This window comes from Pristis pectinata, chromosome 40 (assembly GCF_009764475.1).
Source record: "Pristis pectinata isolate sPriPec2 chromosome 40, sPriPec2.1.pri, whole genome shotgun sequence".
Taxonomy (NCBI): Eukaryota; Metazoa; Chordata; class Chondrichthyes; order Rhinopristiformes; family Pristidae; genus Pristis; species Pristis pectinata.
The window spans coordinates 9,223,372-9,249,622 of record NC_067443.1 but is presented as its reverse complement, the minus strand read 5'-3'; the positions used below and the strand labels follow the sequence as shown (position 1 = coordinate 9,249,622).

The window sequence follows — 26,251 nt, the reverse complement described above, 5'->3', positions numbered from 1 at the left end:
AGGGCGCAAGATTCGTAGGTTGACGCAGGCGCGGTAGTATTGCGATGTTGCCGGTGGGAAGGTATCAATGGTGAGGCGGCGGCGGGGCGGGGAGAAGATGGAAGCAACGCTGCGGGGCAGCCGGGCGGCGCTGGAGGTGAGAGGAGGGCAGGGGGAGGGGGTGCTTGCTGCAGCCAGTGGCACTCAGTGCCCTAACAGTGGAGTGCGAGCCCCCAGACGCTGTGCCCGCTGAGGGTGATGAGGCTTGACCAGCGACCCTTCCCAAGCCCAGCTGTCCTTGCCCTAACCCCCACCCACCCCGCCCCACGGAACGTGTTGCAGACATTCAGCAGGTCAAGACCTTCAACGGAGAAAGAAACTGAGTTAACGTTTCTCTTCATGAGAACTGAGACACACAGGGAACCCTCACAACAGCCCCCCTTTTTAATTTTATGACCCAAAGTGGCACCTGGTTAAACGGTGCTTTGATTTAAAAAATCTTTTATTGTTGGATTGCTGTGCGTCCTTGCCTTCACGTTCTCGGTAGCTCCTCCAAGCTCCTACATCTCTTCCTATCTCTGTAGCCTTCATCAGCCCCCATGTTCCGCCCCCAGTCTGTAGGGACCCCTCCCCACCCCTTGTGATTAACTGTAATGTCTTGCCCTTTCTCCTTGTCTCTTTAGCACTATTCCTCTCTAGTATCTTTGGAGATGTGGTCTCCTGACCACCACACCCTTCGCGACTCCTCGCTCCTCGAATTTTCTTACTCATCACCAATTTGCATTACAACTTTGTTCCTTCTGTATTTTTGACTGTTAGGATACTGACCTTTGGAGTTTGCTCCCTAATCTCTTCAATTTATGCTTCTCCCTTTTAGAATATATTTAAAAGGTTTGGCAACGTTTTTGTTCTACGTTTTTGTTATCTTGTTCACTGTCAAACGTTAACTGTTCAATATACCAGCAAAAAGCGTCTGGGATTTTGCAATATTTATTGCACCATTTAAGTGTAGTTCGTGGTTGTAATGACCACAGATAGTATCTCAGAAATTATTGTACTAAGTGGTTTAATATGGCTGTACTGAAGTGTAAGGTCCAGTTAACTTGCGGTTCACGTTGTAACTCGTGAGTGAAGCGTGTGGAATGAGACTATTGATTTTGCTGGTTCCCTTGTAAATGCGTGTGCTTTCTGATCTGTTTTCTCACTTCCTAACTTGTGAGGAAGGTTTTCTAATTGTACTGAACTATCATTTTCTCTGATATATGTCCCCGTGAAACACTTTGGGGAAATTTTACAGCATTAAAGGGGATTAATAAATGCATGGTGCTGTTAGTACAAGCACTGTTGAAACATTTAGAACATAGAACAGTACAGCACAGCGCACGATGTCTGTGCTGAACATGATGCCTAATTAAACTAATCCCTTCTACCTGCACATGATCCATATCCTTCCATTCCCTGCATTTCCTTATGTGCCTATCTAAAATCCTCTGAATTACTGCTATTGTATCTGCCTCCACCACCACCCCTGGCAGTACATTCCAGGCAGCTACCACACTGTGTGTATAATTAAAAAGAACTTGCTCCATACATCTCCTTTAAACTCCCCCCTCCCCCCTTCACATTAAACCTATGCCTTCTAGTATTTGACACTTCTACCCTGGGAATAAGATTCTGACCATCTACCCTATCTATGCCTCTCATAATTTTATGAACTTCTATTACATCTCCCCTCACTCTCCGATGCTCCAAAGAAAACAACCCAATTTGTTCAACCTCTCCTGTAGCTCATACCCTCTAATCTAGACAACATCTTTGAACCTCTTCTGCACTCTCTCCAAAGCCTCCACCTCCTCCTTGTAATTAAGCAACCAGAATTGCACACAATATGCCAAATGTGGCCTCACAGAAGTTTTATACAGCTACATCATGACTTCCTAACTCATATGCTCAATGCCCTGACTGATAAAGGCAAATTTGCTATATGCCACCTTAAATACTTGTGCTGGCACTTTCAGGGAGCTATGGATTGTACCCCAAGATCCCTCTGTACATCAATGTTGTTAAGGCACTTGCCATTAACTGTATACTTCCCCCTTACATTTGACCTCCTAAAGTGTAACACTTCACACTTGCCCAGATTAAACACCATCTGCCATTTCTTCGCCCATTGTCTGCAACTGATCCATATCCCACTGTATCCTTTGACAACTTTTGCTGGCCACAACTCCAATTTTTGTGACATCTGCAAACTTACTAATGAACCAATCTACATTTTTGTCCAAGTCATTTGTATATATTACAAACAACAGAGGTCCCAGTGCAGATCCCTGCAGAACACCACTGGTCACAGACCCCCAGCCAGAATAACACCTTTCCACCACTACCCTCTGTGTTCTATGGGCAAGCCAGTTCTGAATTAAAAGTACCAAGTCACGTGGATCCCATGAACCATAATTTTCTGGATCAGCCTATCATGAGAGACCTTGTCAAATGCCTTAATAAAATGCATGTAGACAACATCCACTGCCCTATCCTCATCAATCATCTTTGTCACCTCCTCAAAAAAACTCAGGTTTGTAAGATGACCTGCCCTGCACAAAGACATGCTGACTGTCCCTAATTAGCCCATGCTTTTCCAAATGCATGTAAATCCTATCCTTAAGAATCTTCTCCAATAGCTTCCCTACCATACCATTAATGTGGGGCTCACTGACCTATAATTCACTGGCTATCTCTATTTCCCTTCTTAAAGGAACCTGCCTAGTGGGCTGAATGGCAGTACTGAGGACATTCTACATTGTTGGACAGGCTGCCACAGTGTGGTGGCACTCCCCCTGCCAACAGCCCATTGCCCCACTCTCAGTAACTTGTAAGGAGCACTGCATTAAACTGATTGGGCATCAACCTAGAGATCAGGCTTTTTCACTGGGCATTACTGCCCCAAACTGATCCTATCAGTGGCTGCTCAGCAATGAGGCCAGGTTCCAGGGTTGCGTGAAGACAGGAACTTTGCTCATTGACACCTCTTGTGCTTATGACACAGTGTGATGCACAGGAGGTGGCCAAAACCTCCATAATCACCTGTTATGTAAAAACCCTAGGGTTAATTAATATTGTAGTCAGCTGACCATTCTGTCTGTGCCTTGAACTAAAATAATTACCGAGAGAAGGTGTTGTCTTTGGATGTGATGAGAATCAAGAGAATACAGGGGGAGTGTAAATGAGATTTAGCAGTGATGTAGGTACTTCTCTGTAACCTTGCATCTAAGTGAGAAAAGTTGATTGAAATCATGACCAGTTTATTTTTGTTCAGGTATCAAGTGTGGATCTCTTGAAGGAGCATCAGACCAACAAATGATGAAACTGTTTGGGTGTTGGAGGGAAGTAACCCAGGGGTGGCGCATTGCCAACTGTCCCTTAATCCAAACCTTTCATGTTTTGCACTCAACTATTCTGCCAAGCTTAGTGAGTCTCAGATTAAACGGACAGACTCCAACATCAATTAAAATGGATTGACCAAAATAACACGCATTAGCCAATTGCTTAATGGTGTTTTTGACACTGAGCCGCTATAAAATTGCTGAAGTCCTCCTCTGGTGCAGGTGTTGCATGCATTCAAATGCCTAATACTTATCTATTTGTGGAACATGATGAGGCCTTTTTATAGTTCAAACCAGTCATGTCTGACCAGTATCTCAGCTCCTATCACCTGCCTTGGTTCCACATCTATCAGCCTTTGAAGTGACCTGGAGGCTGTCTGACCCTTGCATCACATTGTGTTATCAAAGCACCCCCATCTCCCAGCTCCCCACTGACAAAGGTCACTTCTGAGCCTCTGTCACCAACTCCACCCTCCCCTGACCACCTACCAGTAAACCCCAGCTCACATGGATCCACCTATTGCTTGCCAGCTCTTGCCCCACCCCTCCCCCTCACCTCTTTATACTGGCCATCTCCCCTCTACTCTTTGTCCAAATGAAGGTTCTTGACCCGAAACCTCGACTATCCATTTCCCTCCACAGATACTGCTTGACCCACTGAGTTTCTCCCGCAGTTCATTTTTTTTCTCCACATCCCAGCATCTGTCATTTCTTGTGTCTCTGTATATTTCAGTGATGTTGTTTGAGGAATAATTATTGTCCCAGGATATTGGGAATAGTGGTAAGGGATCTTTAACATTCACCAATAGCATAGGAGCCTCAGTTTAATGGTACAGAAACAGGCTATTTGACCTAACATGTCCATGCTGACCAAGGTGCCTACCTGAGCTAGTCTTTGTCTGCGTTTGACCCATATCTCTCTAAACCTTTCCTATCCATGTACTTGTCTAGATGTCTTTCAAATGTTGTAATCTCAACCGGTTCCTCTGGCAGCTCGTTCCATATACTCACCACCCAGTGTGGAAAAACTTGCATCTGAGGTCTCCTCTCACCTTAAACCTGTGTCCTCTAGTTTTAGACTACCCTGAGGGAAAAAGACTGACCGTTCAACTTGTCTACGCCCCTCATGATTTTATAAACCTCTATAAAAATCACCCCTCAGCCTCCACAGGTAATAGCCCCAGCATGTTCACCTCTCATTATAACTTGGACTGTCCAGTCCCGGTAACATCCTTCTGAACCTTTTCTGCACCTTTCCAGCTTAATGACATCCTTCCTATATCTGCACACACTCCTAGTGTGGTTTCGCTAACATTTTGTACAGCTGTAACGTGATGTCCCAACTCTTGTACTCAGTGCCCTGACTGATGAAGATAAGTGTACCAGATGCCTTCTTCACCATTCTGTCTACCTGTGTTGCCACTTTCAAGGAATTATGTATTTGTATTCTGTTGTACAACACTCTCCAGGGCCCTGCCATATCTCATTCTCGTAGTATCTCATTCAAAAGGTGGTGGTTCTGACTGTTCAGTGCTCCTTTGGCACTGTTATGGGAATGTTAACCCATATTGTGGCTTCAGATTACTACAGTGGGCCCTGAACCACGATACTCTGATCCCCTGAGCCGTGACTAACAGCCAGTAATGCGTACACTGGAGATCTTGGTAGGATCCCTGATGTCCTCCCCCGCTGTTCATCGAGGACATTGACCAGTGTTTAAGTGTGGAGTGGTACCTTAACTGTGATCAAGCGAATGGCATCTGGAGCCTTGCTATTTTATATGTCTCAGAGAACAAGGTGTTTGAAGCAGCCCCGATGACATTTGTGGCAGCTTTTTGATGGTGTTCGTCTCTTCCGTCAGCTGCGTGGGAGTGGTGCCCCAGGAGTGCATGTTGTCATGGGAAACGAAGCTTGTGACCTGGACTCCATGGTCTCTGCCATTGCATTTGCCTACTTCCTAACCAAGGTCAGTACATGTGATATAGCCACAGGCACCATACTCACTTGGCAATCATTAAATGAACATGTTTCCTTTTTAATGATTTATAAACTTGTTGCTGATGTCATTCAAAACTGTTGCTCCCTAACCTGATCCACCCCAAGCCACATTCATCCATCACCCCTCTGCTTGTTAACCTTCTTAGACCCAGTGCCAGTAGTTCTAAAATTGTCATCTTCAGATCTTCCATGGTCCCACTCCCTACCTTGGAAAACCTCAGGAGAGAGCCTGCCTAACTTGGTATTGATTTATTATTGTCACTTGTACAGAGGTTCCTCTTCCACACCATGGCACAGTGTGTGCACCATCTACAAAATGCACTACGGTTACTTGCTTAGGATCCTGTGACAGCACCTCCCAAACCGTCAGCCTCCTGAAAAACAACAAGAGCAGCAGGTGCTGGGTAATGTGACGACCTGCAGGTTCCCCTCAAGATCATGCACCATCATGACTTGAAAATATAGCTTTAGTCGTTTGCTGTTGGTTCTAAATCTTGTAACTCCTTCTGCACCAGTACTGTGAAAGTACCTTCACCAGAAGGACTGAAGCAGTTCAAGAAGCCAACCCTCACTGCCATCTGAAGGCCATTTGGAACCAGGCAACAAATGCTCGCCTTGTCTGTGACACCCACGTACCATAACTGAATTAAAAGAACCTTGTCTGCACAGCATTCCGTGTCATCCCTTTTGACACAAAGCTTTTATTTGTTTGTAATTAAAACTGAATTCATATTTTCAAACTGCCAGGCCGGGTTGGGGGAGGCAAGAAGGAAGAATTTCAAATTGCATTGGAAACATAGACATTCCTCAGATTATTAGCCTCATACACATAAACCTGAAGTTAAAACAAATAATGCCGGGGAAAAACTCAACGGATCAGGCAGCATCTGTGGAAAGAGAAACAGTTAACATTTCCAACCCATTCACTGTTTCACTTTTCACACACGCTGCTTAACCTCTTCTATTTTTGTTTCAGAATTCCAGCATCTGCAGTTATTTTGTGATTTTCATACACATAAATCTCCCTGGTCATCATGTCTATAATCATAGAAAGGACATTGACTGAAATGTGAACTGCTCTCTCCACACATGCTGCTTGACCTGCTGTATATGTACAACAGTATTTTGTTTCAGATTTCTAATATCTGCAGTATTTTGTTTGGAGTTTATAACCGTCTGCTTGCTTTTGTACTGTTTATAAAGCACTTCTCTTATTTATAAGACTTTTTAGTTCATTCACGTGGCTTGGGGCATTATTGGCAAGCCCAGTATTTATTGCTTATCCCAAACTACCTTGAATTGAGTTGCTGGCTGGGCCATTTCAGAGGGCAGTTCTGAGTTATCCATGTTTCTGTGGCCTGGTGTCAGTCACAATCCCAGACCGAGTCATCACACGATCACCATTGTTGAGACGATGTTAAAGCTGGATTGCTTTAATGCATAAAATTTAAGTTCTCCCACTGTTGTGCTGGTATTTGAACTTGTGATTTTCAACAAAAAACTGAGGTGTCCAGATTACTTGTCTAGTAGCATAATCACATGCAAAAATCAAAATGCTGGAGAAACTCAGCCAGTCAGGCAGTATCTGTGGAGGGAAATGGACAGTCGACGTTTTGGGTTGAGACCCTTCGTCTGGTCCAGAAACGTCACTGTCTATTTCCCTCCACAGATGCTGCCTGACCCGTTGAGTTTCTCCAGCAGTTCGTTTTTTGCTCCAGATTCCAGCATCTGCAGTGTCTTGTATCAACGTAATCGTCATACTCCCGAGCCCATTCTTCTTTCCTCTTGCATGTTGGTGCCTGGCAGAATAGGACAGGGTAATTCCCAGAAGTAAAAAAGTATTCTTAATAACTCATTCCATAAATTCATCTTCCCTTTTGTATTTATTTATATGTAGACGTCATTGGAGCAAAAGACTGTCTTCGTGCCCATCTTAAATATCCCACGATCAGAGTTTCCTTTGCGTGGCGAGTGCACCTTCCTCCTCCGGGAAAATCAGTTTTCCGAAGACCTGCTGACATTTCGGGATGAGATCGATCTGCACAGCCTGCACAGGGAGGGTCGGCTGACATTGACACTGGTTGACCACAATGTCCTACCCAGGTACAGGAAGCAGGAAATAAGATGATTGACAAAAGAACTAGGTGAGGAGAGCAAATCTGTGTAGTGAGTTGTGATTTGAAACATACCGTATGAAATGTTGGTGGAATAAGAATTAAAGACTTGTGGCTCCTGGAACTCCACTGGGGGATCTCTCCTTCCATAAAGTAAGGATCTTTTATAGTCACCCAAATGAGAGACCATGACCTTGGATCAGCATCTCAAATAGAAGACAACTACCCCCTCAGTACAGCCTTGGGAATATCAGACTGAAAATTTCTGTTCCATCATCACCCGCTGACACAGGTGATCCCTGCGTTAAGGCTGTGTGGGTAATGGATATTTGCCCTTACAGAATTCACAAATCATTACCTAAAAAAAATGGAGATACAGAATAAAATTCACTCTCACCAAAGAAACACTCAAAGTTTGTTTCTTTTCAACTTGTGTTTCTTGATGTATGCACAGATGTCATGGCTTCATGTTACAGAAAATTAATCGTGATATGGACAGTTTTCTAGGAACGCAACCCCACCTCTGTAATGTGAGGGTCACCTGTATGTGACTCCAAGCAACTGTAGAAGTTGATTTAGTACTAACTTAAAACAAAACAAGAAGTTGAAAAGGGCTCTTGAGGATAGAGCAGAGGGAGTGGGACTGTTTGGAGGGCTCAGATATGCTGATAGATTGTCCACTGTGTAGTATGATTTTCTTTCTGAAAAAGAAATTTCTCTTTACTGAAGAGTGGGTGGATGCTGTAAATCAGCGATAGAAACAGAAAATGCAGGAAATACTCTGCAGATCAGGCAGGTCATTAACCTGAAAAATTAAATCTCTTCAGAACTGGGAATAGCTAGAGTATGGAAGCAGAGAACGGTAAGGTAGGAAAGGAAGGGACAAAGAGTTCTGCTGGAGTTAGTTATTGCAGACGCTTGAAAGCTTGGTGTTTTGAGCCATATTTAATCTGGGTACTGTCACAGTGTGGAAGAGTACACACTATGTCTCTGCTTCTGTTCCAACTCTCAGAGGTGATGCAGCCCTGGAGAATGTGGTGACACAAGTGATCGATCACCGCCCCCTGGAGCGACCTTTTACCCCTGGCTGTTTAGTAACCTCTGAGCCCGTGGGCTCCTGTGCAACCCTGGTGACCGAGTGGATCGTCCAAAGAGCGCCTGACATTCTGGATAAGCAGCTTGCTTTCTTACTGCGCAGTAAGAATTCCACTGGGATCTCTGATGTATTTGGGTGTGGTTTTATTTTCAAGGCAGGTGGATGAAGAGAGGTGGAGAGATGTTAGTAATGGAGGAATCTAACAATGGGTTCAATGTGTTTTTGTCTGTTGTAGAAGTTTTCATATGAAAGTTACTAACAGTTTTCTATTGGTTACCTAATTTCCTGACATACCATTACCTACTCTTCCCCTCAAACCTCTAGGTGGCTTTATTTAAGTTTTACTTGTTTTCCATGGAATGGTCCCTTTCAAGCTGAATACAAATTTCTATCATAATGTTATCACTTCCCCAGAAGACGCCTAGTTCTGTGATGACCAATTGTGCCATGCTCATGCTGAGGGGGGTGGGAAGGAATAAAGCAGGTAGGGAGATTGGTTCAAACGTAGAGGATAAATCAAGCAGTCCAGTGAGCAGACAGATGGTACAGGGAGCATTGGAGTGCTGGCAGGCTCAGCTACATTTACATGAAGTGTCAGTGGGGGATCACTTTGGAAATGGTGACTGTAATTCTGCAAGTTTGTAATTACTACTTCTGTAGTTAAGGAAGGGGGTAGGTTGGTCTTCAAATTAACAACCTAAATTGGGGGAAGGTTGATATCAATAGTATAAGAGAGGACCTGGCAAAAATAGATTGTGTATAGATGCTTGTGGGTAAAGCAACAAGTAAAGGAAGTTAGTGAGCATGTTCTGGTCAGTGTGAAAGACAAAGATAGCAGGGTTAGGGTTAGATGAAGGATGTTGAAGGTATAAACAGGAAACAAAATGGAAGCATATGACAGGTACAGGCAACTGGAATTGAGTGAGTCCCTTAAGAGAGAACTTCAGAAAGAAATTAGAGGAGGGCAAATGGGAACCATGAGATACCCTTAGTAGATAAGATTAAGGAGAATCCTAAGATTCTATTAGGGCAGGAGGGTAGCCAGAGAAAGAGTGGGTTTCCATAAAGGGGTAATCCCGTGTGTAGAGCCAGGCAATGTGTGCAAGGTCCTAAATTGATACTTCTCATCCATGTTCACCAAGGAGAAGGATGTGGAAGATGGTGAGTTCGGGGACAGGAATTTTGACAGTCTGGAGCACCTCAGTATTAAGAAGGTAGTGGTGTTAGATGCATAAGGATGAGTAAATCCTCAGGGCTGGATGAGATCAATCCCAGGATACTATGGACGAGAGGAGGTAGCTGGGGCCTTGTGGAGATCTCCATTAGCCACAGCTGAGATACTTGAAAGGGGAATTGCTAATGTTGTTCCTTTAGGAAGGGCAGCAGGGATAAGCCAGTAGCTATAGGCTGGTAAACCTTACATTTGTGGTATGGAATTATTGGAGAAAATTCTAAGGGATAGGATTTATGTACATTTGGAAAGGCAAGGGCTGATCTGGGTGGGAGTAGTGAGAGGAATTTCTTCATGCAGAGAGCAGAGTTCTCTGGAAGAGCTTGAGGTGAACAGCAGAGAGGTTTAAGGAGAAGTTAGATAAACATGAGGGAGAGAGCAATAGAGGAGACAGGTGGATGGAGGAAAAACAAGGAGGCTGATGTAGAGCTGAAACACTAACATGGAGTGGATAGGCTGAATGGCCTATTCCAGTGCAATATATTGTTTATTATGGCATTGCAGGGAAAGGCTGATTTCTTCATTGCTTGTATACTGCAGGTACCATTGTGTTGGACTGCATCAACATGGCTCCCGCAGCAGGGAAAGTCACACCAAAGGACTCTGAGTATGTTGCTCTTTTGGAATCCAGATTTCACGATCTCCCACCCAGAGCCACTGTCTTTGATGCACTGCAGGAAGCCAAGTTTGACATCAGTGGTAATTATCATTGCATTGGTGATTTCACAGAACAGTCCTGGGCATAGAGGTGGAGAGTAGAGAGGGGAAGAGGTCAGGAAATCTTCAAGGATCCCCCATCTAAGAAAAGTTTATCTTCTACTTCCAGTCAGGGCTCAGCAGGCAGCTGTCTGAGCCTTGTGCTTGCACTCTGGGCTGATGCTCCCAGTGTGGTACTGAGGGTGCAATGCTGTACTATAGGAAATGCAGCAGTCGATTTATGCACAGCAGAGTCCACAAGTATCAAGATGATAATGACCAGGTGTTCATTTTTAGATTGGTTGAGATATTGGTCAGTTTTATGGTATTCAAAAAAAGTGCCTCTGATCTTTTTGATATACAGAGGGGGATGACAAGGCATGGGTTTAAAGTCTCACCCAAAAGATGGCACCTCTGACCATGCGGCATTCCCTCTGCACCATCCCTCCCTGCTTCCTGCATTCTGTTCTCCCATTAGCTGCTCCACCCAACAGTGACTGCACCATGTTTTTTTTGTCATCTGCTCTTCCCCCAGAACTTTGTTTCCAAGTTGATTGTGAACCCAGGCAGGTGTGTAACTGTGTATTTTATTTTAACAGCTTCCACTATGGCTCTGATTGTAGTAAATGCAGGGTGCTCGTGACCTAAACTGATGTGGCTTGGATCCCACTGGTAATGGTCATGTGGATCTTTACATGTGACTCTCCACTGTCACTGAAAACCCACTGACTGGCTGACCAAACGTTACTATATCACTCTGTCACTACAATCCCACTGACAGTGGTTACATGGACGTTCATGCTTTTGTGGTTTGTTCGGACGCCTTTTGTCACAGAAGGACATTTACGTTTTGTATATAAAGTCAGTCGGCACAGAAATGGGCCCTCCATGTCCAAGCTAACCTTTCTGCCCATCCACACTAATCTCATGTGCCTGCATTAGGACTCAATCCTTTTATGCATTCCCTGTTTGTGTCTGTCTAAATGCCTCTTAAGTGAAGCATGGGAGACCATTCAGCTGGCACTGACTGTTGGGGAAAGCCCTCCAATCAATCCTGCTCTTCCTTACTCTTTCTCTATAGTTCTACAGCTTCACATTCATGTTCCCTTTTTAAAGTTGCTGCTGAATCTGTTTTGTGTTCCTGTCACAACAATTCAGTATATTTAAAAATAAATCCTGTCGTGCCTCTGGTTTTTGACGGTTATCTTGCCCCGTGTCTTTGAGTCAATTGTTTGGAATGAGACCTGGCCTAGAGCCTGTTGGCACGGAGGCAGGGACATTCCCTATTGATCCACAGTGGACACCTGGGTGAGAATAGATTGAAATAGTTATGAGTGTGATGGAGTAATACCGTCAGCTCCTCGGTTCTTTTGTTCCGCCAGGGTTGACCACTGAGCAGATGCTGAGGAAAGACTTGAAAGTTGTGTTTGGCGGAGACCTTCGACTGGCCATCAGTGCCATCTACTTGACGCTTGAGGTAAGAAAATTTTGCAGGACAGCAGAGCCATTTTCATCAAGCACAAGAACAGGTTGCCATTGAGGCCTGGAGAGTGTGGCAATGTGCACGAACCTCAGGACAGATTCCTAGGTGGTGCAGATTTTTACCAGGGCTTAAATTAGAGGATTAAACATAGAGAGCAATTTCAACATTAACACAGGGATGTCTAGAGGGTTATGAAGAGCAGACTGCAGTCTCCATATGTAGAAAATGAAGAAAGCTCTAATGAAGGTCACAGAGAGTCATATAGCACGGAAACAGGCCCTTCAGCCCAACTGGTCCATACCGACCATGATGTGCCATCCAAGCTAGTCCCAGGGACATTCCCTGGTGCCAGGGTCCGGGATATCTCAGATCGGGTTCAGGTTATTCTCAGGAGGGAGGGCGTGAACCCAGATGTTGTGATCCATGTAAGGACTAATGACGTGGGCAGGAAAAGAGAGGAGGTCCTGCATAAGGAGTTCAGGGAGTTAGGTGCTAAGTTGAGGGGCAGGACATCCAGGGTAACAATCTCAGGATTGCTACCTGTGCCACATGCGAGTGAGGAGAGGAATAGGAAGATTAGGCAGATTAATACGTGGCTGAGGGGATGGTGCGAGAGGGAGGGCTTCAGGTTTATGGATAATTGGGATTTGTTCCAGGGAAGATGGGATCTGTTCCAACAGGACGGTTTACACCTGAACTGGAGGGGTACTGACATTCTTGCAGGAAGGTTTGCTAATGCTGCTCGGGGGGGGGTTTAAACTAAATTTACAGGGGAAGGGGATCCAGAATGAGAGAGAGGATAGCGAGATGGAGGGTAGAGGACAGATAGGAACTACACAATTTCAGAACATTAATACGAATGGAGAGAGGAGAAATGGGTTAAAAATCCTATATCTGAATGCACGGAGTGTCAGGAATAAGGTAGGTGAGCTTGAAGCTCAGATACGAATGGGTAGGTATGATGTTGTCGGGGTAACGGAGACATGGCTGCAGGGAGATCAGACCTGGGAAATGAATTTTCAAGGGTATACATGCTATCGTAAGGACAGGAAGGTGGGCAGAGGGGGTGGGGTGGCCCTGTTGGTGAGGAATGAGATTCAGTCCCTTGCAAGGGGGGACATTGAATCAGGAGAAGTAGAGTCAGTGTGGATAGAACTGAGGAACTGTAAGGGCAAAAAGACCCTAATGGGTGTTATCCACAGGCCTCCGAACGGTGGCATGGATATTGGGTGCAAGCTGAATAGTGAGTTAATGTTGGCATGTGGCAAGGGTAATGTCACAGTAGTTATGGGGGATTTCAATATGCAAGTGGACTGGGAAAATCAGGCTGGTACTGGACCCCAGGAAAGGGAGTTTATAGAGTGCCTCCGGGATGCATTCTTGGAGCAGCTGGTACGAGAGCCGACCAGGGAGAGGGCTATTCTGGATTTAGTGCTGTGTAATGAGCAGGATTTGATAAGAGAACTCGAAGTAAAGGAGCCATTGGGAGGTAGTGACCATAACATGATAAGTTTTTATCTGCAATTGGAGAGGGAAAAGGGCAAATCAGAAGGGTCAATTTTGCAGTTGAACAAAGGAGACTGTGGAGCCATGAGGGAGGAGCTGGCTAAAGCTGACTGGGTGGGCATCTTAGCAGAATTGTCAGTGGAACAGCAATGGCAGGTATTCTTGGGAATAATGCACAAGGTGCAGGATCAGTTGATTCCCCAGAGAAGGAAAGACTCAAAGAGGGGAAAGGGGCCACCGTGGCTGACAAAGGAAGTCAGAGATAGCATTGTGTTAAAAAGGAAGAAGTATGGCAGAGCCAAGCTGAGTGGGAAGATAGAAGATTGGGAAATTTTTAAGGTGCAGCAGAATTTAACTAAAAAGGTAATTCGGGAAGAAAAAATGAGGTACGAAGGCAAGCTAGCCAGGAATATTAAGGAGGATAGCAAAAGCTTTTTTAGGTATGTGAAGGGAAAGAAGTTAGGAACAATGTTGGGCCCCCGAAGACCGAATCGGGTGAAATTATTATGGGAAACAGGGAGATGGCAGTCGAATTTAATAAGTACTTTGGATCTGTCTTCACGGGGGAAGACGTAAGAAATCTCCCAGAGGTAAGGATGGACAAAAGGCAGAGGGCGACAGAGGAACTGAAGTGGATTGACATTAGGAAAGAAATGGTGATGGGTAGACTAATGGGGCTGAAGACTGACAAATCCCCAGGTCCAGATGGTCTGCATCCCAGGGTACTAAAGGAGGTGGCTCTAGAAATTGTGGATGCATTGGTGATCATTTTCCGATGTTCCTTAGATTCGGGGTCAGTTCCTGAGGATTGGAGAATGGCTAAAGTTACCCCACTTTTTAAGAAAGGAGGGAGGGAGCAAATGGGGAACTATCATCCAGTTAGCCTAACATCTGTGGTGGGGAAGGTGCTAGAGTCCATTATTAAGGATGAAATAGCGGCATATTTGGATAGCAATGATAGGATTGGGTCGAGTCAGTGTGGATTTACCAAGGGCAAATCATGCTTGACTAATCTGCTGGAGTTTTTTGAGGATGTAACCAGGAAAATAGACGAGGGAGATTCAGTGGATGTTGTATACCTCGACTTTCAGAAGGCATTTGATAAAGTGCCGCACAGGAGATTGATGGGTAAAATTAGGGCTCATGGAATTGGGGGGCGGGTATTAACTTGGATAGAAAACTGGTTGGCGGATAGGAAACAAAGGGTAGGGGTGAATGGATGTTTCTCAGAATGGCAGGCCGTGACTAGTGGGGTGCCGCAGGGCTCGGTGCTGGGACCGCAGCTGTTTACGATCTATGTTGATGATTTAGATGAAGGCATTGTGAATAACATTAGCAAGTTTGCTGATGATGCAAAGTTGGGTAGCAGTGCGACATATGTAGAGGAAGTTAGGAGAATTCAAGGTGATTTGGATAGGTTGGGTAAGTGGGCAGATACTTGGCAGATGGAGTTTAATGTGGATAAGTGTGAGGTTATCCACTTTGGGAGCAGGAACAGGAAGGCGAATTATTATCTGAATGGTGTGGAGTTAGGTAAGGGGGAAATACAAAGGGATCTAGGAGTCCTTGTTCATCAGTCACTGAAAGTGAATGAGCAAGTGCAGCAGGCAGTGATGAAGGCTAATGGAATGTTGGCCTGTATTACAAGGGGAAATGAGAACAAAAGCAAAGAGATTCTTTTGCATTTGTACAGGGCCCTGGTGAGACCACTCACAGTGGTACAGTTTTGGTCTCCAGGGTTAAGGAAGGATATCCTGGCTATAGAGGGCGTGCAGCGTAGGTTTACGAGGTTAATTCCGGGGATGTCGGGACTGTCTTATGCTAAGAGGTTGGAGAGACTGGGATTGTACACGCTGGAATTGAGAAGATTGAGAGGGGATCTGATTGAAACATACAGGATTATTAAGGGATTGGACAAGATAGAGACAGGAAATATGTTCCAGATGTTGGGGAAGTCCAGGACCAGGGGGCATGATTTAAGAATAAGGGCTAAGCCATTTAGGACAGAGGTGAGGAAAAACTTCTCCCAGAGGATTGTGAATTTGTGAAATGCACTGCCTCAGAGGGCAGTGGAGGCCAATTCTCTGGGCACTTTCAAGAAGGATCTTGATAGGTTTCTTACAGATAGGGGAATCAAGGGATATGGGGACAAGGCAGGAACAGGATATTGATTGTTGAGGATCAGCCATGATCTCAAAATGGCAGTGCAGACTTGAAGGGCCGAATGGTCTACTTCTGCTCCTATTGTCTAGTGTCTATTTGCCAGTGTTTGGCCCATAACCTTCTAAAATTCCAATCCATGTACCTGTCCAACTGTCTTTTAAAAGTTGTTATTGTACCTGCCTCATCCACTTTCTCTGGCAGCTCATTCCACACGGATACCACCCTTTGTGTAAAAAAAAAGTTGCCCCTCATTTTCCTCTTAAATCTTTCCCCTCTCACCTTAAATCAATGCCCTCTAGTTCCTGATACCCCAACTCTGGGAGGAAAAGACTGAGTGCATTCGCCCTATCTATACCTCTCATGATTTTATACACCTCTATGAGATCACCTCTGTCTCCTACGCTCCAAGGAACAAAGTACTAGCCTATCCAACCTCTCCCTGTAACTCAGTCCCTCAAGTCCTGGCAACATCCTTGTAAGTCTTTTCTGCACTCTTTCCAGTTTAGTAACATCTTTCCTATAGCAGGGCGACCAAAACTGAACACAATATTCCAAGTGCAGCCACACCAGCATCCTATACAACCACACCATGACCTCCCAGCTTTTATATTCAATACCCTGACTTATGAAGGCCAGTGTGCCAAAAGCCTTCTTCACCATCCTGTCTACCTATAACTTCACTTTCAATGAACATTGTACTTGTACTCCAAGGTCCCTCTGTTCTACAACAAGGTCCTGATAGAAAGAAGGTTTTCCTCAGTTTGGGTGAGAGGAGGGGGAAGAGGAGTAGGTCAGAACATGAGTCATACTCATAGTCATATAACACAGAAACAGGCCATTTGCCTCACCACATCCACACCAACCAGTGGACACCTAACTGTATTAATCCTATCTGCCAGCACTTAGCCCATTGCCTTCTATGCCTAGGTGATTCAACACCCTTAAATGCTGTCATCGACTCTGCTTCCACCACTCTCTCAGTCAGTGTATTCCAGGTATCATCCTGGTACCTAAGGAAAACAAGGTAATGTGCCTTAATGACTACCAACTGGTGGCTCTGACATCCAGCATTATGAAGTGCTTTGAGAGGCTGGTCATGGCATGCATTAACTCCAGCCTTCCGGAAAACCTCGACCCACTGCAATTTGCCTACCGCCAAACAGGTCTACAGTGGACACCATCTCCCTGGCCCTACACTCATCTCTAGAGATGTGGACAGTAAAGACACCTACGTTAGACTATTGCTTATTCACTACAACTCTGTCTTCAATACTATAATTCCAAGCAAACTCATTACTAAACTCCAGGACCTGGACAACACCTCCCTCTGTAACTGGATCCTTGACTTTCTAACAACAGCAATCAGTGAGGATAGGCAGCAACACCTCCAGCACAATTATTCTCAACACTGGTGCCCCACAAGGCTGAGCCCTCAGCCCCCTACTCTACTCCCTACATACTCATGACTGCGTGGCCAGATTCTGCTCTAACCCCATCTACAAGTTTGCAGATGATACCGCCGTAGTGGGCTGTATCTCAGATAATGGAGTCGGAGTACAGGAAGGAGATAGAGAGCTTAGTGACATGGTGTCATGACGACAACTTTTCCTTCAATGTCAGCAAAACAAAAGAGCTGGTCATTGACTTCAAAAAGGGGGTGGTGTACATGCACCTGTCTACATCAATGGTGCTGGAGTCGAGAGGGTTGAGAGCTTCAAGTTCCTAGGAGTGAACATCACCAATAGCCTGTCCTGGTCCAACCACGTAGATGCTGCGGCCAAGAAAGCTGACCAGTGCCTCTGCTTCCTCAGGAGGCTAAAGAAATTTCGCATGTCCCCTTTGACACTCACCAACTTTTATTGATGCACCATAGAAAGCATCCTATCTGGATGCATCACAGCTTGGTATAGCAACTGCTCTTCCCGGGACCGGAAGAGACTGCAGAGAGTTGTGGACACAGCGCAGTACATCACAAAAACCAGCCTCCCCTCCGTCGACACTATTACAGCACCAGCGAATGGGGTTCAATTCCCATCGCTGTCTGTAAGGAATTTGTGCGTTCTCCCCATGTCTGCGTGGGTTTCTTCCGGGTGCTCTAGTTTCCTCCCACATTCCAAATACGTACAGGTAGGTTAACATGGGTTCAAATGGGCAGCACGGACTTGTTGAGCCAGAAGGGTCTGTTACCATGCTGTAAATTTCTTTAAAAAAGCTTCAAGTTTAAAAAGGAGCTGCTGCAGAGGGAAAGTCTTCAGGCTATTGGATCATAGGGCTCTCTTCCAGGGCATCACCGAGACTTGGTTGAGAGAAGGGCAGGACTGACAGCTCAACATTCCAGGATTCAAATGCGATAGAGATGGATGTAAAAGAGGTGGGTGAGTTGCATACTGATTAGGGAGACAGTCATAGCAGCGTGTAGACAGGACTCATCCAGTGAGGCAACATGGGTACAGCTCAGGAATAAGAAAGGTGCAGTCACTATGATGGGTTATACTATAGGCCTCCCAATAGCCAGCAGGAGATGGAAGAACAGATATACATAGAATAGTTGAGCACAGGATCAGGCCCTTCAGCCACAGTGTCTGTGACAAGCATGATGCCAAATTAAACTAGTCTGTTCTGCCTGAACATGATCCATATCCCTCCATTCCCTGCCTATTCATGAGCCCATCTAAAAGCCTTGTGAACACCACATCGCATCTGCTTCCACTACCACTGCAGGCACCCACCACTTTTTTTTTTAAAAAAAGCACTTGCCCCGCACATCCCCGTTAAACTTTCTCCCTCTCACCTTAAAGTTATGCCCTCTAATATTTGACTTTTCTACCCTGGGAAAAGATTCTGACAGTCTACCCTATCTATGCCTCTCATAATTTTATAAACCTCTATCAGGTCTCCCCTCAACCTCAATGCTCCAGAGAAAATAGTCCAAGTTTGTCCAACCTCTCCTTATAGCTCATGCCCTCTAATCCAGGCAGCCTTCTGATAAACTTCTTTTGCACCCTCGCTAAAGCCTCCATATCCTTCCTGTAATGGGGCAACCAGAACTGCAAACAATACTCCACAACTGCGGCCTAGCCAATGTTTTATACAACTGATGCACCTCTAAAATTCTGCCCCATTTGGGCCTTTTATGTCAAGGCAATCCCAGTTAATATTTGGGAAATTAAAATCCCCCAGCATAGTAATGCTGTCTCTATTACATCTTTCTGCTATTTGCCTGCTTATCTGCTGCTCTATCTCCTGTTGACAGTTAGGAAGTCTGTAATATGCTCCTAACAAAGTGAGAACACACTTTTTGTTCCTAATCTGCACTCATATGACCTCATTTGAGGAGCCTTCCAGAATTTCTTCCTCAATACTGAGGTAATGCATTCCTTGACTTACAGTACAATGCCACCTCTTCTTTTGCATCCCCTTTTGTCTCACCTGAAAATTCTATACCTTGGGATACTGACTTGCCAGTCCAGCCTGTTCTTGGTAAAACTTCATTGGTAGCGATGTCCTGGAAGAACTGCAGGTCTTTTCTCCACTCCCCACACCCCTCACCTCCCTGCCTTCCTCCGCCCCGACTCCCCATCTCCAAAATCTCTTGGGGCTAGAGATCAATTGGAATTGTCATTGCTGAGAGTGACAGTTTTGTATGGGGAGGGGAGATAGAATTAAGATACAGATCATACCATTGAACTGAAGAACAGGACATGCCCTATGGGATGACTGGCCGACTGGCCAACTGTCCCAAGAATGAATTGTTAAGATTGTGAATGAATGTTCAGGGAAGGTGGGATCTGCGTACCTTGGTTACACTGTCATGTTAGTCTATGGCAGTACAAGGGCTTCACTGTTTCCCTGCTCCATAACCCCCTTCTCCTGACACCCCCCCCTCCCCCCCCCCCCCCCCCCCCCCCCAACCCTTCCAATGCTCTGAAGTGTACAGGTTGGCTTGACCTGCTAAATGAAATTGACTGCACTTTGATTCTTCACCTTTTCCTGCAGGACTTTTTGGCCCGTCCCTGTGTGAAGAACGAATTGGAAGAATTCTGTCAGACGAGAGGCTATGACGTTCTGGTTACCATGACCATCTCCTTCAATGAGAAGAAGGAGCCTTCCCGCCAACTGGCTGTCTACAGCCCTTGCAGCCATTTGAGGGAATTGGTATGTGTTGAGCATTGTTAAGGTTCAGTGGCCTAAGGTCAGATTGTAGACACACAGAGACTGAGCTGACAGATAGAACCAGTGCAAAGTCTGCTTGGCAACACAGAATTGGCTTCAGCATCTTTGAGAGGGAGGAGGTGGAAGAAGCTGATCCTAAGCCGTTTTATGACTCCTGTTAGGTACTACGGGTGTGTGTAAATGAAGAGGTCAATACCCTTTCTCAGTGGGCTTCGGGGGGGATGCGTGGCCACAGGTAAAGGAAGGACAGTTGGTACTGACAGGATTAAGCCTTTTCTTTCAAGGTCTTGGCAGAGTTGTGGATCAGATTTAGTGGAATAGCAAAGGCTGGAGTTCTTCTGGGGGCACAGAGACTGGGAGATGAGGATAGTCAGCATAGCTTAGTTATGGTGAGATCCTGTCTGACTAATATGAGTGAATTTTTCAAAGAGGTGACTAAGTGTGTTAATAGGGGTGGTCTGACTTCAGTAAGGCTTTTTGACAATGTGCAACATGGAAGGCTCATCCATCCAACGGGTAAGAGTGTGTGGTATCCAAGGCCATTAGATAAGTTGGATTCTAAATTGGCTTGGTGATAGGAGGGTGGTGGTCAGGGATTGTATTTGGAAGACTGTAAACAGTGATGTGGTGCAGATACCTTTTATTTGTTATGTACATTAACAACCTGAATGTAAGAAGTATGATTAATAAGTTGGTGACAATAAGGAGAGTAGTCCAGATACAGTATGATGGTGATAAGTTAGTAAGATGGGCAGGGCAAAAAGTATGAGGTGATGCACTCTGAGAGGAGTATTAAGTCTAGGGTATACACAAGGAATGGTAAGTTTGCTGGGAAATGCTGAGGATCGAAGGTCCTTGATGTATATATGCAAGGACCCCTGAAGGCAGCACAGGTAGATAAGGTGGTAATGTACAACCATATAAAACATTGGTTAAGTCACAGCTGAAGTATTGTATGCAGTTTGGTTGCCACAGAAGAAGGATCCTGACACGAAATGTTGACCGCCTGATTTTCTCCAGGGATGCTGCCTGGCCTGCTGAGTTCCTCCAGCATCATCGTGTTTTTCATCTAGATTCCAGCATCTGCAGTCATTTGTTTCTCTCAAAATATCTGATACCAGAGGACATGCATTTAAGGTGAGAGGAGGAAAGTTAAAAGGATGTGTACAGGGCAGGTTTTTTAGACAGAGTGCTGGGTGCCTGGAATGCACTGCCAGGGGTGGTGGGGGCAGATACGACAGAGGTGTTTAGGAGTCCCTTAGATAGGCACATGAATATACAGAGAATTGAGGGACATGGACAACGTGCAGGGAGAAGGGAATAGGTGTCATTAGCTTAATTAATGCGGCACAACATTGTGGCCTGTTCCTGTGCTGTTCTGTTCTATGTGTCAGATGGTGAGAAACTGTTCCCCACAGCAGAGGGGAATATAACAAGAAGCATAGGTTAGATGAAATGGGATCTGAGAAAGAACTTTTTCACCCAGAGGGTGGTTGACATCTGGAATGTACTGCCTGAGGCAGTAGTGGCAGAGATTCTCAATGTTTAAGTATTTAGATGAGTATTTGAAATGTGGTATAGAAGGCTACAGGCCAAGTGGTGGAAAATGGTATAAATATAGAAGGTATCTGGTGACTGGCACAAATATGGTGGGCCTAAGGCTTGTTCCTGTGTTCTGTGACTCCAAGAGCTAATAGATTCAGAATTAATGGTAAAGTAGAAAGGGAGAAACTCTTCCTATTGGGAGAAGTATCAATAACAGAGGGTGCAGATAACAAGGTCATTGACAACTGTAGGGTGATGAATAGATTTATTTGCACAGTGATTTGTTTTATGGAACGCACTGTTCTGAAAGAGCAGAGCAAAATTTCATGGGAATCTTCAAGAGGAGAATTGATAAAGAGAAGGTTCCAGTAATGGGTGAAGTCTTAAATGGTCATCAATAAATGCAGTGGGGAATTTGGGAGAAATCCATTGAGGAACAGAGATTGAAGGGAAGCAGGATAAACTCATAGGCTGAATAGCCAGTGTTGTGTGGCAAATGCTCTCCCATCGGTCCTCTCCTGAGTGCCACTGGTAGACATTCTCCACTTATCTAAAAGGGTTGTTCTTCATGTGAGGAGGAACAGTGAGTGTTAGCAGAGGGTTTGACTAAATTAGGTATCACCATCGTTGGGTCAGATCCTCCTTGAAGGTCTCTGGGCAAATCCATAAATGTCTCAATGAATCGGATAAAATCCTGTAAAGGAATAACGTGCAAGGTTGTGGGGGGAAAAGCAGGAAAGGTGGACTAGCTAGAGAGATCTATCAAAGACCCGACACAGGCACAGAGAGCCAAATAGTCTCCTCCTATGTTGCAATATGATTAGAATGTAGACAATTAGGGTCATCAGTGCGCTGGTCCCACCAGCAATTCCCACATTGCTAAATGTGGAAAATGGAAGGATGTATGGATTGTGGAAAGTCTGAAGGGAAGCAGGAAATTAGTCTGGATTGCCACCAAACAGCCTTTCACTTGCTTGTAACCTTCAGATTCTGTGATTGCAGGTGAGCTGCGCATTGGAGAAGTCTGAGGCCCCGTCACTGCATCTGTTGCCAATGTATAGCCCCTCCTCTGAGATCAGTGCCTACTCCCAGGGCAACAGGTTGGCTTCTCGCAAGAAGGTCCTTCCCATCATTGAGGGTTTGCTAAAGGCCCGGGAGAAGGAGGGAGCAGCAGCCATGCACAGATGCCAAGGATGGAATGACTGCAGTGACTCAGCCCAGCTGTTGCCAGCCAGCTGCACAGACATCTGCCAGGACGAAGACTTGCAGCTGCCTCCAACACCCATGAACAGCCTGGTAGAGGGTTGCCCACTGGATGGTGGCTTGCCCAAGCTGACACCAGAGGCCATTCTGGAGAAGTTCAATCAAATACCCGCAGAGGGGCTGGCAGATACAGACTGCTCTGTCTGCCATTAGCCGGGGATTGGCCTGATTTGGCTGAGTTTCCCTTTGATTTTATTTTGAGACAGTAGGTAGGAGAAGCCATTTGAACCACTTGTTGTGACTGACCCTTACCGGGGCCTCAAGGCAGAAAGTCGTGGTGAGGAGGACAATGGGAATGTGGGCTTAGCCCAGCCACAAGCTGTGTCAGGGAGGTTCTTCCCATCCCAGCTGTTGACAATTGGACTTGCTGACATTGGGGCTAGGATCAATCTTTGCTCTTCCACATAATCCTACAGTTACCACATCTTAACAACATAGGAACAGAAGTAGCCCATTTAACTCTATGACTTGCTATTCAGTACAATTGGGGTGATCTGTGCCACAAACTCCATATTACCTCCCCCCTTTCACCAGTAAAAGTCTATCAATCTTAGATTTAAAATTAAAAACTATAAATTTCCATTAACAAGCAAATTCCAAATTTCTAGCATCCGTTGTGTGCAGAAACGTTGCTGAGTGTCACTTAAGTAGTTAGCAGTAATTTTTACAATATGCTCCCTATCCCGGACTCTCCAGCCAGCGAAGATGGTGTTTTCTACCCTGTCAGTTCCTCTTTTATATAATCTACAGTAATAAAATTACAACCTTTTGAATCACGCAATTATATCTTGAGTAACTTTTCCCTGCAGTCCAGGTATCATTCCGATAAACTGAGGCCTTGCACCTTCCAATACCAACATGTCTTTTGTGGGTAGGGTATTTCCCATGCATTGGTGGTTTGCAGGGATTCAGTTAAGACTCCTGTGTATCCTTCAGGAGAGGATGGTGAGGAAAGATGTATCCTTCATCTTTTGTCGATGTAAATCTTTTGGAGTTTGGGAAATTTGGGTGCATCCTTGAAAGGAGAGAATGGCCCTTCATTGGTTGCCATATATTATCAGGTTTGCAGTTAAACAAATATAGAACAGTACAGCACTGGACAGACCATAGCCCAAGATGTTGTGCTGATCTTGATGCCAATTTATACTAAATGTCCAGGTTAGCAAGTTCCTGGCTTTGCCTGGCTCTCTGGACAGTTATCCAGTGTCTTGCCTCTTTCCCCAGAGTCCCAGTAAAATAAATCTCCTTTTCCTCACTGGACTGTGAGACAAGGCAAGGGGTAATTTTGAATTATCTCCCAATGCAGCAACCACACCAAGTTGCACGATAGTTCTGAGGGAGACATAGACCATTACTCAATTAGAGAGTGAGCACTCACTGATCACAAGGGAGCATCTCCTGGTATATTCTGCATATCAGCAGATGCTGAGGTCCTGGGAATTCCATTCTGCATAAATCGCAGAAGCTGCATTTTATGAGTGGGGATATGTGCAGGACAAGTATCCGAACCCATAGGTATGATAGAAATCATAGTAACGTTAAAAACAGGAGGAGGCCCTTCTTTTCCATGCTGTAACAAATTTGCACAGGGAGCAGATGAAAATCTCAAGTCTTCCATTTCACTTCAGAATATCAAAGGTGCCTTTTTAAAGTGTGTGTCTTTTTAAAAAAAAATACATGGATCGAGGCAGGGAAAATTACAAGCATTCGCTGATCTGGAGAGACTCCCCCTCAACTCTGTCTCTTTCCTGCATTGTGAAGCTTGGGGGAATTCCCGTTTCAACCTCCCATCAACACCTGCACAGTATGGTTAAAAAGAAGCAGGCCAGGTTAAACCAGACATGAACCAGTGAACAGTGCTTGGAGGTTGCCTGGTAATAAATAGCATAACCTTTTGTTTCAAAATGAAGGATTTTTTTTTCTTGTTTTGTGCATGTCTTAATTAATAAGTGTACTATGGGTTTTTAATTCAGATTTAAATTTTAAGCTGACTAGCTGTGTGGTACGTGTGTTTTTGTGTCAGTGCTTGAGAGGGAAATTCAGGGTGAAGGGGGATTGAGTTTGTCCAAAAAAATTACAGGTGTAAGATTTGGGCATTTGTCTCAACATATTAAAATAGTGCCTACAGTTCTAAAGTACACTGTAGAGCATTTTGGGACATCCTAAAGGTGCAGTAGGATTCACCATTGGATTTGTTAGTCCCCGTCTTTTATGTAAGATCCTTAGTTCGACAGATAGGTGGTTACTGGGGTAACTGTGATCAGCAGTTTTTTAATGGAGAAATCTGAGAGCCCTACTGAACTGTTCAATGAGTGTTGACAAACTTAAAAGACAGCTTTTGTGAGGCTTGGAAACCTATTACAGACTGCTGCAAATGCTTGGCAGCATTTAAGGGCTCACATTTATAGAACACCTTCCACAGCCATGGAATGGCTGGTAAATTCAACTTTCTTTCTCTGTTATTTTATTGGAGGTACTTGGATCTTTAAATAAAAATTACACAGAAATAAAAACTACACAGAAATAACAAGCCAAAGAATCTTGTCATCTGATACTTGGTGTCTATGGTGGGAGATGCCCACAATGGGCTGGATCCTGCACATTGGTCAACAGAAAATTATATTCAATGGGGCATTCAGTGCCAATCACAAGGGTGGTGCCCTTTTAGCTGAGCTCCTTCCATCACAGACTGTTTAAAAAGTTGTCACTCATGCAAATGGCTGGGTGTCACCTGCATTTGCGGTACAGTGCTCAGTCCAGAGGTCGAAGCACTGTTGACCCTCAACTATTAACTCAGTGGTTAGTTCTTTCTCAGGACAGCACAAAGGACGGGCTGGTTGATCTGTTGAGCCAAGGCCCTGTCTACCCTGTTTTGTAGAGTGACAGAATCCCGTGTGCTTTTTTTTTAGCACAGCCAAACAACTCTGGAAGCTGCAGATGCTGGAGTGTGAAACAAAAGCAAAAATGCTGGAAGAATTCAGCCAGTCAAGCAATGCCTATGGAAAGAGAAATTCTTTAATGTTTCAGATCAGGGACCCTTCCTCAGAACAGAGTTCTGATCCAAATCTGAGGAAGGGCTCCTTACCCAAAACATTGACTGGCTTCTCTTTCCACAGATACTGCTTGACTGGCTGATTTCTTGCAGTATTTTCTATTTTTGTTAGCCAGACAACTCTGCTCATCCCACCCTGTGGTCAATACTTATCCCTTGCTAATCTGAAATAAATCTGGTCATTACCGTTTGAGGCACCAGTGCACAAGTTGCCTGCTGGTTCCCTACATTGTTGTACCTTTTGTAGGGAGCTGTGGGATGTGCTGAGGTTGTAAAATGCATTCCAGAAGTGGTGGTCCATGTTATGCCTGCCCTCCCCCCACTTTACCTTAGAATGCCCAATGATTGCCTAATGGATTAATCAGATGAAAAGCTGATGATTTATTCAATAAAGGAAAGTTTGAGAGATTCTCTTGTTAATTATTAATCACAACCAAGTTCCTGCAAAACATTTCCCTGTACTGAAAAATAATTCCCTGTTTACTATTTACAAGCAAATTCTGTGTGATTTATTATACAAATGGAACTATGCATGATAAAGGTTTTGAAGCACAAGATTTGATCTTGCT

The 26,251-nt window shown here is 44.8% G+C and overlaps 1 protein-coding gene across 2 annotated transcripts; it reads left to right on the top strand.

The window, feature by feature from the left end:
- Window positions 1-26,251, top strand: prune (prune exopolyphosphatase). 2 transcript variants are annotated; one of them, XM_052045752.1, is made up of 8 exons: window positions 1-136; window positions 5,224-5,328; window positions 7,258-7,463; window positions 8,487-8,671; window positions 10,342-10,500; window positions 11,880-11,974; window positions 19,646-19,804; window positions 22,370-26,251. In XM_052045752.1, the coding sequence occupies exons 1-8, from the start codon at window positions 68-70 to the stop codon at window positions 22,781-22,783; spliced, it is 1,392 nt and encodes a 463-aa protein (XP_051901712.1). In that variant the 5' UTR covers window positions 1-67; the 3' UTR covers window positions 22,784-26,251. The 2 variants fall into 2 exon arrangements, with proteins under 2 accessions (XP_051901712.1, XP_051901713.1); XM_052045753.1 differs by having other exon boundaries at window positions 86-136; window positions 5,152-5,328; window positions 22,370-26,217.

What these genes read in the sequence shown, in the direction of transcription:
- prune (XM_052045752.1), top strand. Translation starts at nt 68, where the DNA reads ATGGTGAGGCGGCGGCGGGGCGGGGAGAAGATGGAAGCAACGCTGCGG. An exon ending in TTGCCTACTTCCTAACCAAG is followed by an intron (nt 5,329 to 7,257) that starts GTCAGTACATGT and finishes ATTTATATGTAG; the next exon opens with ACGTCATTGGAGCAAAAGAC. An exon ending in GCAGCCATTTGAGGGAATTG is followed by an intron (nt 19,805 to 22,369) that starts GTATGTGTTGAG and finishes CTGTGATTGCAG; the next exon opens with GTGAGCTGCGCATTGGAGAA.